The 16736-nt window shown below is 43.1% G+C and overlaps 1 protein-coding gene across 5 annotated transcripts in view; it reads right to left on the minus strand.

Moving 5' to 3' along the window:
* Positions 1 to 16736, minus strand: part of MCTP2 (multiple C2 and transmembrane domain containing 2) — a 76855-nt gene that overhangs the window by 38714 nt on the left and 21405 nt on the right. For 4 of the 5 annotated variants that reach the window (XR_006104498.1, XM_042472746.1, XM_042472747.1 and 1 more), the window contains exons 5-8: positions 11666 to 11808; positions 9746 to 9822; positions 8423 to 8534; positions 7985 to 8020 (exon numbers count right to left, since the gene is read on the minus strand). Coding sequence is in view for 4 of the 5 variants with exons in the window: in XM_042472746.1 (XP_042328680.1) it covers positions 7985 to 8020; positions 8423 to 8534; positions 9746 to 9822; positions 11666 to 11808 (368 nt within the window). In the remaining variant the exon portion in view is untranslated. Of the gene's footprint in view, positions 1 to 7984; positions 8021 to 8422; positions 8535 to 9745; positions 9879 to 11665; positions 11809 to 16736 lie in introns of those variants that run through there. The other variant, XM_042472749.1, reaches the window with a different exon arrangement.

Here is a 16736-nt window from a genome sequence, read left to right on the forward strand (position 1 = left end):
ATCTAGCTGCAGGCTATTTTTTTAAAGTTATTCCACAAGCCAAAACAGCCAAAAACATGTATGTTTCCCATGGACATACTTCAAAGTCCCCTTAGACCTTTCCTTCTCTCCTCCCACCCCCACCTTCCATCCCTAAAAGCTGAAAACTATTTCAAACTCCATTTTCTCTTTTCCTTTCCTTACTTCTACTTTTTCCTCCCCCTTTACTTTCCCCTTTAAAGAAAAAAAGAGAGAGAGAAGGGGGTGGTGAAAATGTCCACCAAGGAGCGAAGGTCAAGCCTGCAATCTGTCAATTGCCGGAGAAAAACGGCCCCGCTTCCATGAAATATGCTCTAAAATAATTTTGCGGCTTGGTATGTCCTAATTTTTCCGAATTGGATGTTTGTCTTGGAACGGCTTCTTTCTGACTTGTCCATAAAAACAGGCCCACTTAAGCTCGGCAAGGCCGGCAAAAATGGAATCTAAGGCTGGCCATTAAAAAGGGCTGGGAAATTGCTTCCATATGGCTGAACAGCATGGGAGCGGAGAGGCCAAGGCCTACAGCAGGCTTCACTTGGCTGGGACGTTCCCGGTCTATCTGTGGACACTCGTTCCATTACAGGGGAACATCTGGATTATTGCTCGTAATGTCCCTGGGAAATATCCACTTCCCATCAAAAGCCTTTATCTATCTCCACCGTACTTTGAACATTTTAGTGCATGGCGCAGCTGTGTTTGATGTGCGGCGCTTGCTGGGTTGAAATCCAAAGTGATTGCCCCCTCCTTTCCCCTTCCAAACCCCTGCCTGGTCTTTTCTTGACTTTCTCCTTTTGTGGAGCAGGAAGAAAGGGGGAGATATTTTAGGCTGGTTCCCAGAGAGACCAAACATACATACATAGGCACACTTTTTTGGACATTTCTTGAACTGCTCGCCTTCTCGCAAGCCTTCCAGACCCAGAGGAAAAGGGAGAACACTAAGAAGTGGGGAGAGTTTGCTTGGGTTAGCCCCTCTAGTTTTCAAAAGTAAAATATTGGGGGCATCCTAATTTGGAGGACAGTGTGGCATAGTGGTTCGAGTGTTGGACTACAACCCTGGAGGCCAGGGTTCAATACCCAGCTTGGCTGTGAAACTCACTGGGCAACCCTGGGCAAGTCAAATGCTCTCAGCCTCAGGGGAAGGCAATGGCAAACCTCCTCTGAATGCACCTTGCCAAAAAACACCCCATGATTTGTCTTAGGGTTGCCATAAGTCAGAAATGACTTGAAGGCACACAAAAACAACAACGTGGACAACTAAGGGGATGTCCCCCTATCTGCTCACATACATGTTTGAGACCAGTTTTGTTTCTGGTTCACTCTTTCCCTAAACACACACATGGAAAGAGACCTCAAGGGCCATCCAATCCAACCCCATTCCGCCATGCAAGAATACACAACCAAAGCACTCCAGACAGATGGACACCCAGCCTCTATTTAAAAACCTCCCAAGAAAGAAATCCACCACAGAAAAGGCAGCATCTTCCACTGTCGAACAGCTCTTTCCATCAGGAAGTTCTTCCAAAAGTTTAGGTGGACTTTCTTTTCCTGGAGTTTGAATCCATTGCTCTGTATCCTAGTCTCTGGAGCAGCAGAAAACAAGCTTGCTCTATCCTCTATCATGCTGCGGAGTGAGCTGGTGAGACAGGATTATCTGCTCTCCCCTTTTCTCTCTGTTTCACTCTTTTTCTCTCTGTTTTGTTCTTTTGTTCAATGAGAGATTCTGGAGGGAGCTGCTGTTTGTCTTGCCTGTAGTAGACCGGTACGTACTAATATGGTAGGAACAACTAGAGTAAAATCTCACTCTTTCCAGCTCTAGCTTTGTTTTATTGCATTCTAAGTTTACTGCAAACACGCTTCTCTTTCACCTTCTTCCCAGTGCTAATGTGGCTTTTTTTAAATGTCCAGCTAGATAGAGGGATAAGGAAGAAAGGATAGGCTGGGAGAGTTGTAAAGGGCTTTGTAAAAAGGGACTTCACTGACAGAGGCTTTAAGCATCTGCTGCCCACAATTTTGCTGTACTTGCGCTCCCAAAATACAAAGTAGACCAGTCCCTGATATCCAACCAAGTTGATCAAAGGTCTGGAAATCAAGCTTTGTGAAGAATGACTTAAGGAGATTTAATTTGTAGAAGAGAAAACCAAGAGGTAATGTGATAGTGATCTTTGAATAGCTGAAGGGATGTCATGTAGAAGATGGAGCCAGCTTGTTGTCTGCTGCCCCAGAGACTAGAACATGAACAAATGGACTCCAGTTACAAGATTTCACCTAAACATTAGGACAAACTGTTTTATTCCAGGAGCTTTTTGTCCGTGCAATAGACTGTCTCAGATGGTGGCCAGGCTCTCCATCTTTGGAGGCTGAATGGACATCTTTCAAGAGGGCTGGGGATTTAAATTTCTGCATGGCAGGGGGTTCAACCAGATGGCCCTTGTGACGGCTTCCAACTCTGTGATTCAGTGGTTCCTGAAGACTGTTTCCCAGTCATAGTTCAAAGCATCTCTAATGAAGACTTCCCAAACACATGGCTGGTAGAGGCATAGGCATTGCATATATATATATCTATATATCTGCTGGATAACCGGCTGTTGAAAAGAAACAAGATGCAGTCTTATCAGCTTAGCATTTCCTACCCTCAGCAGAAGTAACCAACGGAGCCAAGTCGGGAAATGGAACTATAATGACATCATATTTTCAATTATACCAATTCCCAACACATATGCAAAGTCACATACACTTTAGGTCTAACACTTGCTCTTTTTTCCTCATGTTAACTTTTGCTACTCAGATTTCATGCTGATTCTGGCTCAGGAAGAGAAGCGAAACACAAAAAGGAAGGGGGTATGCCTTACATATCAAGACATCCTGAGATTTGGCAGCCAAAAATACAGTAGTACATGAATCAGATGGAAGCTTGGGACCAATTTGTGTTTTGTACCCAATGTGGCCCTTTGGTGCCATGCTTGGTGCCAATGCTTCTAGGCTAAAAAAATTAGTTTTGTTTAAATACTATTTAAAAATACTTGCTTCCAAGCTGGTTTGTTGTATCTCATTTCTAAAAATGAGTCCAAACTTTTCAAAACTCAGGTTAAAAAAAATAAAACCCACCAAAAGAAGAAGCACAAATAAAGATAAAACCGAAAGGATGCAACAGGGGAAGCAAGAGGCCTGTGAACAGGTCAAAGCATCATTGCAAAATGAAGGAGGAAGGGGTTCGCTTTTGATTTTCTCCTCCCTTGCTCTCCCTGCTCTGCTCATTAGGCAAGGAAACCATTCTTCTGAAGTACTTTCCCTGTGGGTAAGAGGTGAGGAGAATGAGACGCGGCAGCTGAACTGTTGCACAATGGCTCACGACCCCGTGGCAAGCGAGTTCTGCAACTCTGTGGAAGCCATTCAAAGAGGAGAGCAGCAACCCTGATCAAAAGTCATCGCAAGAGACAGAACAATAAAAGAGAGGAGGAGCAGAGCACAACAGTGTTCTGTGCATGGCGCACATCTATACACACGCAAACACAAAGATGCACACACACACATACACACACACACCTGTGAAGGAGGGAGAGGAAAAAACTGGTCTCATGTCAACTCAGCATCTACTTTTCAGCCCATGTCTCCAATCACTTGGACACCAAGGTGCCACTCAAATTTTCTGAGTTTCCACAGCAAAAGAGGGAAGCGTGGCAGGTCCACTGTCACCTCCCCGAAGCAAATGCATTCGCCCAAGCGGCGCTCATTGAGCGTGCAAAGTTTGCTCAGCTGCACAGGGACACCTTCTTTCCCCCACGGCAAGAAGGTTCCAGGTCCCTGGGAGAAGTGAACCAGAGTAGATCTGTTCTAATGAGGTTACTGGCAAGTGGTTCGCCTTATGCGCCTCCAAGAAAACACAACACAACAACAATGGCCTAGAAAGGAGCAGAGCATTTCAGGTCTCTTACTCCTCCCTTCCCCTCCCACTAATGCAGGGGTAAGTAACTGCATCAAAGGTGGGAAGATTTACACAAGATTTAATCCAAAGGTGCATACACTGTGGCCTAAATGATAGGCATTTTTAATTGACCCAGTGACCACCCATGGAGTTGAACTTAAACAGAACCTGGAAACATTACCTCTTTGGACTACAAGTCCCAGCACGTCCAAGCCAGCATGAGAGAGACTGGGAGGTGAAGCCCAAAAAAGTAAATCCAGTACTTGGGGGACTCTGTCTGACACAGTTTCTCAACTGTGTCCTTACTAGCTGGGCCAACAACTCTTCCAAAATCCAGGTAGTATTTGGGCTCATTCCACTTGCACCACAACCCCTCGTCCAGGGCTGGCCCAAAACATTTTGCTGCATCGAGGCAAAGGACAGGACACCAATTGCTTCCCCTCTAAGATCCGCAAACACTATTTCATTTACAAAAGCTGACCCAAGAGCATATTTGACCAGCCTTCAACTAGAGGAGGTTGTGCCAGCATGGTGGTGAATCCACCTTAGGTCAATCCAAAATAGGTTCAGCATCTTAGATAGTAAGTTTAAAGTCCAAATAAAAGCTCAAAATGTGAATTGGACACACCAGGCATCACGGTCTTCAAAGATGGCAACAGAAGAAAAAACAAACTGAGTTTAAGGGACGGTGGCCTGGCTACATGGTCACACAGCTAGCCAGCCATTTCCCTCCCAGTTCCCCCCCCCCTTTTCTAGAACTTGCCCTTGCAAAGAACAGCAGCCTCAGACTACCAAGCCAAACCCTTTCTCAAGAAGTGACGAAGGCCTACTTTTTAAGGCTACGGGGTGGAGGTACCCAAAGCCCATTATTTCAATCCTTTGGGATGCAAAACTGTCATCCTCCATCTTCTTGTACACGATGGATGTTTACCGTTAGCCTTAGAGATGTTGGTGAAGGTCTCCAGAGATCGGCTCAGAAGAAAACCATAAGACCCAGGCAGGATGATATGGTGACATACGGTTGTTCAGATAATTTGGACTGAATCCTTACAGGGCTTCATAAGTCATAAAGAGCACTTTGAACCGTGCCCAGAATCAAACTGAAGCCAGACTGGAGCCAGTTTGATGTTAAAGCCTATATCAATGAATGTAGCTTTAAGAGCCAAAGCTTTCTTCTCATTCTCAGATTAAAGCCTGAGCATAGAACTGAGCCAGCTCACTTTTCTGCTACTGGATCTAACAGAACCATGTCACAACTTTAGATTAATTTGGGGAGAAACTTTAGATTAATTTTGAGGACATTAAGACCCTGCAAGAGCCAACAAAGAGGATATGATCCCTAGGAAAAATTCCTCATAGAAGTTGATCTTCAGTCTCTTGCCTTTTTTTAATTCTGTTTTTTATTTTCCCATCACCAATAACAGGAGTGAATTCCTCCTTGCCCAATTGTTTGTTTTTTGTGTATTGGGAAGGAAGCCCAACAACTGAAGAAAAGAACCAACTTTCACAAATGAGAGAGCATCGTACTGGAGTTTTATCTCCTTCAACTATCCGGCCAGAAGAGTTGAGCAGGGAAACTGGAGAGGGCTAGACAAGCTGCATATGGCAGCTCCAAGTTTACAGATCCATTAGAGAGCTTGTTTTTTATTTCCTCCTGGTCTCTTAATCCAGTCCATCCACATATCTTCTGCCCCATCACACTCCTCCTGACCATTCTTCCATAACCTCTCATGCTTCTCCGAGACACGGCTATTCCCCAAGCGCACCGTTTTGCTTTGTAGCCTTTACGTTCCACCACACACATACACAAAAAGAACAGGAGAGGAGGGAGGGCCGGAGAGAGAAAGGAGCCCATCTTGTTTCCACAGGCCTGGCGCTTCCTAACTAAAGATAGTTATTGATGTACAACGCCGGTGTTTTAGTATGGCAGCCGAATCGATAAACCAAGAAATACTGCTTTGTCAAGTGTTGCCCAAGTAGTCTTGCTGGGAAACTCTTTACTGCCTCTCCGTTGGTCACAGGAGCTCTTTCTTAGCAGATCGCTAGAGAGCCTGAACTCTGGCTTCTGGAAGGAATGCTGCAACTCTCCTACCCTCTAGTGACAGCAAGGAATAAAGACAAAATGGAATAAAGGAAAGGTTTGCAGGTTTTGTTCCAACGTCTCCCTCTTCTCCCCCCCCCTTTATTTTGTGCACCCTTTGTTATCACTCTTTGTTCCCATCACTTTTTAAAATGTTACCGAGGGAGGAGAAGGGGGGGAGAGAATATTTTCATGAGAACCTTGGGACCCAAGCAACCCGTCAAGCCAACTTAAAGGTCTGTCTCCACTGTTTTAACACAGATAGGTAATGCATAAATGCAGGGGCACGATCATGGAAAGGGCTTCAGAATATGCCACTGATAGCCAGAGTTGGGAAATCTCGATTCCTTTCAAGGGATCTTCAAGGCTAAATGGGTATTAACAGAGAGAAAGAGAGAGGGGAAATGTAGAGAGAGAGGAGAAATGAGGAGAAATGCAAGCCTATATAAATCCATATTCAGCCTCCTCCAATTTCCAAGAGCTGCGACTCCGACAACAATTTCTGACTCCACCTTTATTCCCAAATTCATCCCTGCTGCATCTATATCCTGTATGTCAAAGGGAGGCATATGTTTCTTCCCTTTTCTAGCAATCTCCATGGATAATTGCTGTATATACTCGACCATAAGTCGACCTCATGTATAAGTCGAGGGCAGGTTTTAGGAACAAAATTATGGATTTTGATATGACCCTTGGATAAGTTGAGGGTAAACATTAGGGGTATGCAACAAAGGATCTAAATGATGAAGCAAAGGAAAACAATGCCAAAGAACCTACAACATTACGGCAGGCATAATTGTTCACGTTAAAGGCTGGATGGAAGAGAAAGTAGAGAGAGATCAGTGCTTCTAGGACAGAACTGGAGATGCTGTGTGATGCCTGCAATGCTTATAAGATACCACTAGGTGCTGCTACCATGTTGTGTCTACAGCATGATATCTCTGATATACAGGAATTACAAACTGATAAAATAAGGATGGGTGATTGAAGCATTGCCACGGAGCAGGGAGAGAACAACCTTCAATATTCATCTTTGCATACAAAAACAAAATACGGAAGAATTTTATATCCCAGCAACAGACCAGGAGTGGGAATCACACAGTCTGCAGATGTGGTTCAACTGCAATTCCCATCAGGTCAAGCCCCCATAGACAGAGGTCAAGAATAGTGGGAACGGCAGTCCAGCAACATCCAGAAAGCCTTATGATTCCTGCTTCTGCTATAAAGTCTAGGCCCTACATTGACTGAAATGAAGTTCAGCTGGCAATGTGTTGCATGGAGACCCAGTGCTGTTGCTCCAGGAACCTGTCAGACCCAATGAAAGATTTCTGGGTACCTTATTCCAATTCAAAACAAGTTTGCAAAAAAAAAAAAATTGGGGGTGTGTGTGGATTCCTAGTAGATTGGAGCTGGGAATCCTGTTCCTCTTCCTCCATCAGATCCCATCAGCCACAAACAACATAACCAATGGTGAGGAATGCTGGAAACTGCAATCCGACAACATCTGGAAATCCAGTGATTTTCACTTCTGTACTAGGCAGACATGGAGATGAAGGTAAAGCACAAACCACAAATGAGAGCCTCAGGAGTGGCTCCTAGTGGAAAATAAAATGCAGTCCAAGTTACCATCACTCTTCTTCTGATTTTTAAGACCCATGGACCAGGATCCTTCCACATTATACAATTATAGTGCAATAATTCCACTTTAGCCGCCATAGCACCATCTTATGGGATCCTGGGATTTGCAAGAAAGTTCTAGTGTCTCACCAACAAATAAACCCGAAACTTCCAGAGGAAGAAAGATCTGTCAGTTAAAGTGGAATAATAGTACTATAACAGCATGGCGTGAAAGGGCAAGTTTCCATATGCTCAGCGGAGCTTCTTGTAAAAGTTGGGCACTCTTGAGGATTGGAAGAAAGGGAGGTGAGGAGAAGGAAAGTAGGGGGAAGGAAAATATGGGTTACCTTAGCTACTGAGCGCTTTCTTCGGTTCACCCACTTCTATTGGCAGCATCCACATTGGCGTAACAAGGGCCATTCAAAAAAGAAGAGCAAAAAGAAAGTGAAAAAAAGGATTCAGATTGTTAATGCCTTGAGTGTAGCTTCTAAGGGGAGTTCCATGTTCTGAGCAAATTTTGAATGGAAAGAACTTGAATTGTTTTATACTTAAAATAAAGATCTTCTTATCTGAAAATCAAGCAGCAATGCCTGATGGTTCTGATATCAGTGGAGTGGTAAAGCCATTCTGGGATTTTACCCATGGCATAGGGGGCATTTTAGACTGTTAGGGTTGCCAGGTTGGATTTGGGATGGGTTCAACACTAAGGCTCTCCAGCAGAGAAATGTTTTTATCGAAGATCATTTTGGCATGAGAATGTAGAAAGACGCTTGGACCCCACTTACATTTCTTTTAAAGTCTCCCTGCTTCACAACAAGCTTCAGATCCAACACAATCACACCCATGTCATCCTCCAAGCTGTTTGGATCATCCAGTTTCAGAGTCTTCTCAACAGTCCTGAAAGTAGAAAAGGAAATGGCCATCAATGGACTGGTATGCAACCTGGAGAAGAGATCAAAAGGCTATTCTGAAAATGGTCAAAAATCAGGTTTCTATGGTGTTAGGAAGACCTGATGAGAAGCATTTCAGAGCTTATTCTGTGCTAGAAGGAAGGAAGGAAGGAAGGAAAATGGGAAGGGGAAGAAGGAAGGAAAGAAGGTGGAAGGGGAAGAAGGAAGGAAGGAAGGAAGGAAGGAAGGAAGGAAGGAAGGGAAGTAGAGAAAAGAGGGGAAGGAGGAAAGGAAAATGTCTAGAAAATGAGCCATTTTCTGGGCCAAAATACATGTTTCCCACATAGAAAACAGGTTTTTCTTTCTACAGAAATACCATATGCATTTTTGGCACAAAATAAGTCCTTGACTGTGAATAGTTCTTTAAAAACTGGACAGTTTTCAATGACTTTCTCACAGCAAGAGGAAAAAACAGTAACTGCCTCTTTTTTCCCTGCGAGAGAAAAGTTTATAAAGATTTACATCCTTAAATTCTGGAGCCACTGAAGACGAAAGTCACAAATGCAACGGGGCACATTTAGCTCAACCAGGAGTGGGAGCAATGAGGTCCTCCTCTTGATATTGCGAGAACTGCAACTTCCAGCATTTCTCGTCATCAATAATACTTAGTTTGAACTAAGTCAGTCATATTTAGAACTCATACTTAGTTTGAACTAAGTACAATCTGCAGTCCAACAAATCCCATCCTGATCTTCTATTGAAGTTGCAGGGCATTGTTACTGTTTCCACAATTACTTGATGTCATCAGTGTTTCATATGTTCTCTGCAGCCCTTTCTTATTAATTCATGTAACACTGTATAAGAGTAACACAAAGCCACCTTATATGCTTGAGTATTATTGGCTGAGAGTGATGCATTTGTTTTGACATTCCTGGCCATCTGTTCTGACCAAAACCTTGCTAAACTCGATTGGGCGGTAGGATTCAGAACCTTGAAGAACCCCTTTAAATTTTGGACTAAAACCCAAACCAGATTTGCCACTCCATTCACATGAAGGTCACCAACCAGTGCTGGTTTGTTGGAACTTAATTTGCATTTCTGACCCAAGAGAGCAAAATACCTTGGAACAACTCTGCAAGGAAATCCCAAACAGAGGAATAAGCTGCAGTTCTAATATAAGAAAAATTGCACCGAGTCCCAATGTGCTTTTAAAGGTACCTGTTGAGCCCCAGTTCATCCAGCGCTAGAACTGCTGCCCCCATGAAGTCAGAAGAGGTTAAGTCTCGATCGTATACCTGATGCATATGGAGGAGGAGAGGAGAGAAGGAGGGAAAACAGAGACCTGAAACATCTGAAAACAATTTCCGCCCATCAGATAAGCAAAGCAATTTGTCCTCACTTAGTTCTGTTTGTGAACAAAACCGAGCCAATTAAAGCCTTAAGAAAAAGAACATAAAATGAGCGAAGTGGCAGCCTTTACCAGTAATGTGCAAAACAATGGTTGATTCACTGAATTGTTAAATATATACATACATATACATACATGCATATGTATATATATATACATATATAGCTTCTTGCAGGGGGAAATCAAAAGCAAGATCAATTTCCATTATTACCCCCATTTCATTTTTAACTAGTTTACTGCCGGCTTTCATCAACTGACAGTCTTCCTATTTTTCCCAAACGGTATTTAAAATAAATAGTTTTATAGTTGTTGATGGTCCCCCCCCCCAAAAAAAAAAGGTCTATGAACATATTTGTGGCTGGGGAGGAAGAATTACTCAAATGTAGTAAGACGAGACCCGACAAGCTGTTAACTTCTTAAGACTTCATCTTAATTCTTCCTTGTTAAATTCTTCCTTTTCCACCCTCAAACAGATGGTTCCTAACACACCGATAGATAGACTATTTGTTTCAACTGTGCCAGAAACAGGTGGTTTTAGTTACAGACCGCTCTGTTAAAAGTGCTCTCACCTGGTAAGATGGAGGAATAACTATTTTGGTTGGCCAAATGCAGGTATCACTGTTTGTGGATTTGGGGTGTTAATGTACTTTGCTATATGGCCAACATGGCTACCCTTGAATATGTTATGGCTATAGAGATAATTTTCAAGAGAACATTATCAGTAAAGAAAGTAGGCTTATCCCAGGCCAGACAATTGCTGGGCATACATTATTCCTGAAGAAGTGTATCTAAGAAATAGGAAGTAACCCAAGGGGACATTAGGTGGTCAATGAGAATCATAGGGGGCCTTTTGTCCCAAGGAGACCACTGATGCAGATTGGGATCATGGTTCCCATTATGTTTGGGTTCACGGATCACACAGTGCTATTTTAACCCATGTGTTATTCACACATGCCATCGTTTCAGGATAAAATGGAGCTGCGCCCATTCCCTTCAATGATACAGAGTGATCCAAATCGATTCATAAGTGTATTCACACTGACAAAGATGTGGATCAATGCAGATCTTTCAGGAAACTTGGGAGGGGGGATGGTATAAAATATCTCAGTTTAAGGGGATTTCTTGGTAGCCTTCCCCCCAAATGTGCACTGAGCGCATTCAGAGCAAGTGTGAACACCAAAGAAATAACCCGGATTCATCCCGGATTATTTCTGTAGTGTGAATGGGGCCATAGAAACCAGTGGTCTACCCGACAGTTCATCTCTCCACTATAAGAATCTAGTTCTCTGCTCCTGGTTTCTTTATGTTGCACCCCCGCATTAATTCTCATTCAAGCCATGCTTTCTCTTGTTGAGAAGCCTACTGAGAACCATGACACATAGAGAGGGAACAGGTTTCTTTGGATGTACCTATGGAGTTTAGACAAACCCAAGGCAACTAAAAAGATCATGTATTTTGAACATGCCACCTGGGTGTCGATCTGAATTCTACTAAGAAAACCTCTTAGACTTAGAAAATTGCTCTTAGCAACATCTTTCCACCACCATCAAAACAATGGTAATAATTCATGGAATTAACTCCTAGGGAAATTTTACTCACATGTTGCAATCTGGTTTGCTTGTCTCAATGGTCTGAGAGTCTCACTCAACCGCAGCCCTGCAAAGGCAGCTTTGAAGACAGAAATATCTCTTTTTGGTGAAGCTTAGCAACCGTTCCAACCAACATCTTACCTTCACATGCAGTTTCTGATCCAGGGTCTGGATGGGAAGTATAACTGTTTCATCCCAAACAGGATTCAAGTTCTTATAGACAACCTTGCTTTTGTAGAGGGTTTTGCCATTCATCTTAAATTTCACGTACGGATCACTTGTACCTTAGAACAAAAAAAGAATTGTTAAAAGAATGAGAAAATGTTACACCGACCAACATGTTAAACTAGCATTTCTAAAACTGTATGAACCACACATTGTGATTAGTAGGTATGACAACATCACCTTACATCCCTGTATGGCTTCAGGGATGGGTTTTCCCAGTCATTTCTGAATGAATTACGATTCATTAGCTTTACAAATGTCATGTTTCTAGTACAAAGGCTAGTATTGGTGTGTTGATCAATAGAGCTGCCTTACTTTTCTGGGCCCGGATATGGAGATTCCCATTATGAGCAGATGCTCATAATGGGAATACCCAACTACAAAATATGAAAATTTCCCATTGCAACTAGTGATGGGGAATGGCATGAAACAGATTTTTCACTGGTAGCTATGGAAAGGTATCCGCTTCCTTGAGACCACTTCCATTGGCCATGTTGGCTGGGACATTTTTTGAGACATAGCCCAACATATGAACTGCATTTCATGGAGCCTTCTGACTTAAGTTAGTTATGAAACAGAAGAAAGGAAGATTAAAAAGGAAATAGAGTTGAGTCCCTTTTTAACAAGGGCTTCTTGGCATCCAAGCCTCAACCTACTTGATAGCAGATCCCCTCAAAATGCATAAAACTGCATTTTGCACAAATCAGCTGCTTTGCAAACAAAATACAATTTTCTGCACAACAAGTTGCTTTTGGCATAAAAGCTGGAGAAAGTCCTTTTGGACAAAACCCAAATTTTTTGTGCAATTTTCTCCTTTCCTTTTTGCAAACTAAATCTCGAAGTACGAAAAATCTTTGGAGGCGGGGAGGAAACCCTCTCCTAACCCCAGCCATTAAGGAGAAAACTTGAACTTATTTATTACTACAGAGAAGATCGATACAAGCAAAGATTTGCATCCTTGACCCAAAGTGAAGCCCCGCTGAACTCAAGCTCACTTCTGAGCAGATAAAATTTTGAGGATGGAGAGAACAAGTGCAAAACCTGGCATTAATAGTTGCAAAGGTTTTTCTTGCCATCCTTCCTTCCTTTCCAATGTCAACCAAGGAGATGTTTCCATAGATCCGTCCACTCAGAAACTGACCTCCATTTATTGAGCATTCAGACACAAACGGAATAAAACAATGTGCGCTAATATTACACGTCTCATCAAAGGGCAAAGCTATCCAGATAAATACCATGCATGAAGTATTTCCAATAACCTTCAGAGGATGGGTTTTTAATAAGAAAAAGATGCGCAGAACCACTTGGAAATGAGATGAATGAGAGTGATTTGCTGCATTCCCTTTTGTTAATTTCTCTTGAATTTTTCAATCCCTTCTCTAAAAGAAGGAGGAAGACAGAAGAGAGACGGCCTTTATCTTCCTGATCAACGGTGGCTATTGGCATATTAAAAAAAAGTCCCTCAACTATTAACTACATGAAAGAGGCAATATCGAGACGAGACGAGAAAAGTAACTGGCGGAATGGAAACATGAATAGAGCAGCGGAGGCAGGTGGTCCAAACGCACAACTCATCTGTTTCTTAAATGGAACAAGAGTCCTGCAACAAAGCGCAGCGTTGAAAGGGAGCGGACAGACAATGCGCTTTCCAGCTTCTGCGATATTAATCCCAAAATAACTTTCTCCTCCTTCTAAACAGAGCAAATCTCCATGGGGATACTCTGCGTTTTCTTGCATCAACATCAAAGTTGTGTGTGTGTGGGTTGTTTTTTTTAATGACGGCTGGAATATATGCCCCCAGAAAACAAGAAACCTTCCCTTACTGTAAAACAATGCTGTCCATGCGAAACGAAGAAGAAGTGTGGATGTGTTTAAGGCAGGGGGAGTGTTTCGGCTAGGATGGGGAAGGCGAACTATAATGAAAGAGTCTTTTAATTAAATGAGATTGCCTCCCTGGGATCAGGACTTCATGCTTGTCAGCTTAGTCTCAAAATAAACATCTCAGAACCAGGCCTCGGCGGTGTCACTTACGGAGGCAAAGCACGCCGGGTAATCCCTAGGTATCTTGACAGCTACATAATGTTCAAACTGTTTCACGGGTGAACAGCGGCACTTGTGTGAAAGAAAATATTAATGTCTGGAATTAATCGGGGGGAGGAAACCGGGGGGAAACGAGGGTTTGACAAAGCCAAAATGAGGGGAAGAAGTGTCAAGTTAGTAGGACGTTAATTGTACGGGGGAAAATAATTGAGAGGTATGGAGGGGGAGAAGCTGGAGAAATGCAACAAATGGAGAGGGGGGAAAGGCAATGGAAGTGTGGGCTTCTCCCTCCATCCAATCTCAGAGAACCAGGGGGGGAAATATATTCTGTCTCACTGTCAAAAAAGTAACATCTCAACTAGGCAAGGAGCCGGGAGGGGGAGAGGGAAAAGGACAAAGGAAAAGCAAGGAGGGGAGAAGAGCGCAACGGAGAGAATACGCCAATGACAGCCCTTCAGTGTCAGCCAACAGATGGGCTTTAACCTTAATATCAGCAGCTTTGCAAACAACAGGCATTTATTTAAACAGAGCCTGTTGCAAAGATCCTACGCATCAGCCGAGGAGCTTCTGGTTTCAAGGAAAACAATGAAGCAAGCAATTCTGTCTCCCATCCACAACTTTAAACAGGTTTGGGAGGTGTGCGTGGGAAGGTATGTGATGTGTCTTCTGCAAAAACATGTCCAATGGGTTTCTCATGACCAAGCAGGGATTCAAACCATGGCCTGCAGAGTCATAGTCCAATACTCAAGCCACTATGCCACACTGGCTCTCATACTGCCCTTCTGGACCTGAGTTATGCGGGGCTTTAAAGGTCAAAACTAGCACTTTAAATTGTGCTCTGAAATGTACCAGCAACTACTGCAACAAGGGAGTTGTGTGATCCCTGTAGCCAGCCCCAGTTAGCAATCTGGCCACAGTTCTTTGGACCGGTTGAAATTTCCTAACTCTCTCCAAAAGCAGCCCCACATAATGTACACTGCAGTAATACATCCAAGATATAACTAAGGCATGTGTCACTGTGGCCAGATCCAATGTCCCAAGGAAAGTACACAACCAGTGCATATGCTTTAACTGTGCAAATACACAAATCTGAGCTTCCAGGCTCATAGCTAAATGCAGGAGCTCATCCAAACTCTGGGCCTGTGTCTTCAGCAAAAGTGTAACCCCATCCAATGAATTATATTATTTCCTTTTTCTATCTAAGACATGGCCTGGATTTCTTGAGTGGATTTATGAAGTGATTCCACCAATAATGTTGTTATTTCCACCACCATTACTACTACACATTGGTACGGAAGCATGAAAACCTTTCCAACAGATGAGAAAAATGGAAGGACTAGCAGTAGCATTAATGTGCCATCGGACTTCAAATGAGAAAAGACTTGACCAGAACTTTGACCAGCCTTCTGGAGGGCCAAAAGGAAATGGCTCATGACATATATATGTAATAAAAGGATGCCAGATTGAAATGAAATTGGTTTTTTGGTTATTGTTTCTGGAGGCACACAACTGGTCCAACGGCTTCTCTAGCAAGGCAGTATTTCAACCAATTTTTAAAAGACAAATTGCTTACAGACCTCCACTTTAATCTTGCAGCCGAAAGCAACCGCAGTATTAAGTCTTTACTAGAAAGGTTCTCATTGTCTCCAAAATAACATTGTGACATTCAAAGGGGTGGGCAACTGCAGTAAATGTCTAGGAGCCAATTTTCTGTCTCTGGGATTCGACGGGATCCGCATGGGCCACCAAAAATTGTCAGAAAACAAACCAATAAAATAGAAGTAGCATAAGCATTTAATAAGCATTTTATGTTGAACACCGCAGGTGACCCTGCAAAAGGTGAATTGCATCTCCTGGAGGCCCTTTGCACGACACAATTATGGCATAACGGTTTCACATTAACCGTCACGGCAATGTCCTATGGGATTCTGGTGACTGTAGTCTGGTGAAGCATTAGAGCGGGGACTTTCAGCTTTTGTTCCTCCAGATGGTTTGGACCGCAACTCCCAGGAACCTCAGCCATCATCATCATCATCATCATCATCATCATCATCATCATCATCAGGATTCGGGGAGCTGAAGCCCAAATTAATACTAACTTTTACAAGGCTGCCATAAGGATTAGGGTACGTGGGTATGTGTATGTGAGAGAGACTTCCAAGTTGCCTGTTGACATGGCGACCCCATGATCTTCCTAGGGTTTTCTTAGGCAAGAAATGCTTATAGGAGTCCTGGTGGCACAGTGGTTAAATGCTGGTACTAAAGCCTCTCACAGCCACAAGGTTGTGACTTTGATCCTGCAGGGCTCCAGAGTTGACTCAGTCTGGCATCCTTCCATAGGTCGCTAAAATGAATACCCAGCTTGTTGGGGGCAAGTATCTTACACAGTGTAAACTGCTTAAGGAGTGCTTAAGTGCACTGATAAACAGTATGGAAATGTACTTGCTAATGCTATCCTTAGAGGTGGTTTTGCCATTTGCTTCGTCTGAAATATAGCCGACAGCACCTAGCATTCATGTGTAGTCTTCCCTCCAAGTACTAACCAAGTACTAACTTCCCTCCAAGTACTAAGCTTACAAGGATCTGGTGCCTTTAGGTTATTTAGGACTTTCGCCATTAGATAATACATGATAAAGCATCCCCTTCATCAACATCTCCTAAACGATGCCATGAAATGCCAAGGATTTGCCTGAATTTTGACTGAAAGAGTTAGCGGCGTTTTGCATTGTTGGGGAACTGCTCCAAAGGGAAAGCCATTCTAGCATCACAATGCACCCATCACATACTGCAGTTGGAACAAGTGCATTCTTCAAATAGAAGGCAGGAGAAAAAGCACACTCAACATTTGATGGCATTTAGCTAGTAGCCAAAGTGAGTTTGAACGGTTACTGCTGCCCTCTAGCAGTTCAAAAGAGAACAACCAGAGCAGTTTTATTGCTTCTGAATC

The sequence above is a fragment of the Sceloporus undulatus genome, chromosome 6 (assembly GCF_019175285.1).
Source record: "Sceloporus undulatus isolate JIND9_A2432 ecotype Alabama chromosome 6, SceUnd_v1.1, whole genome shotgun sequence".
Taxonomy (NCBI): domain Eukaryota; kingdom Metazoa; phylum Chordata; class Lepidosauria; order Squamata; family Phrynosomatidae; genus Sceloporus; species Sceloporus undulatus.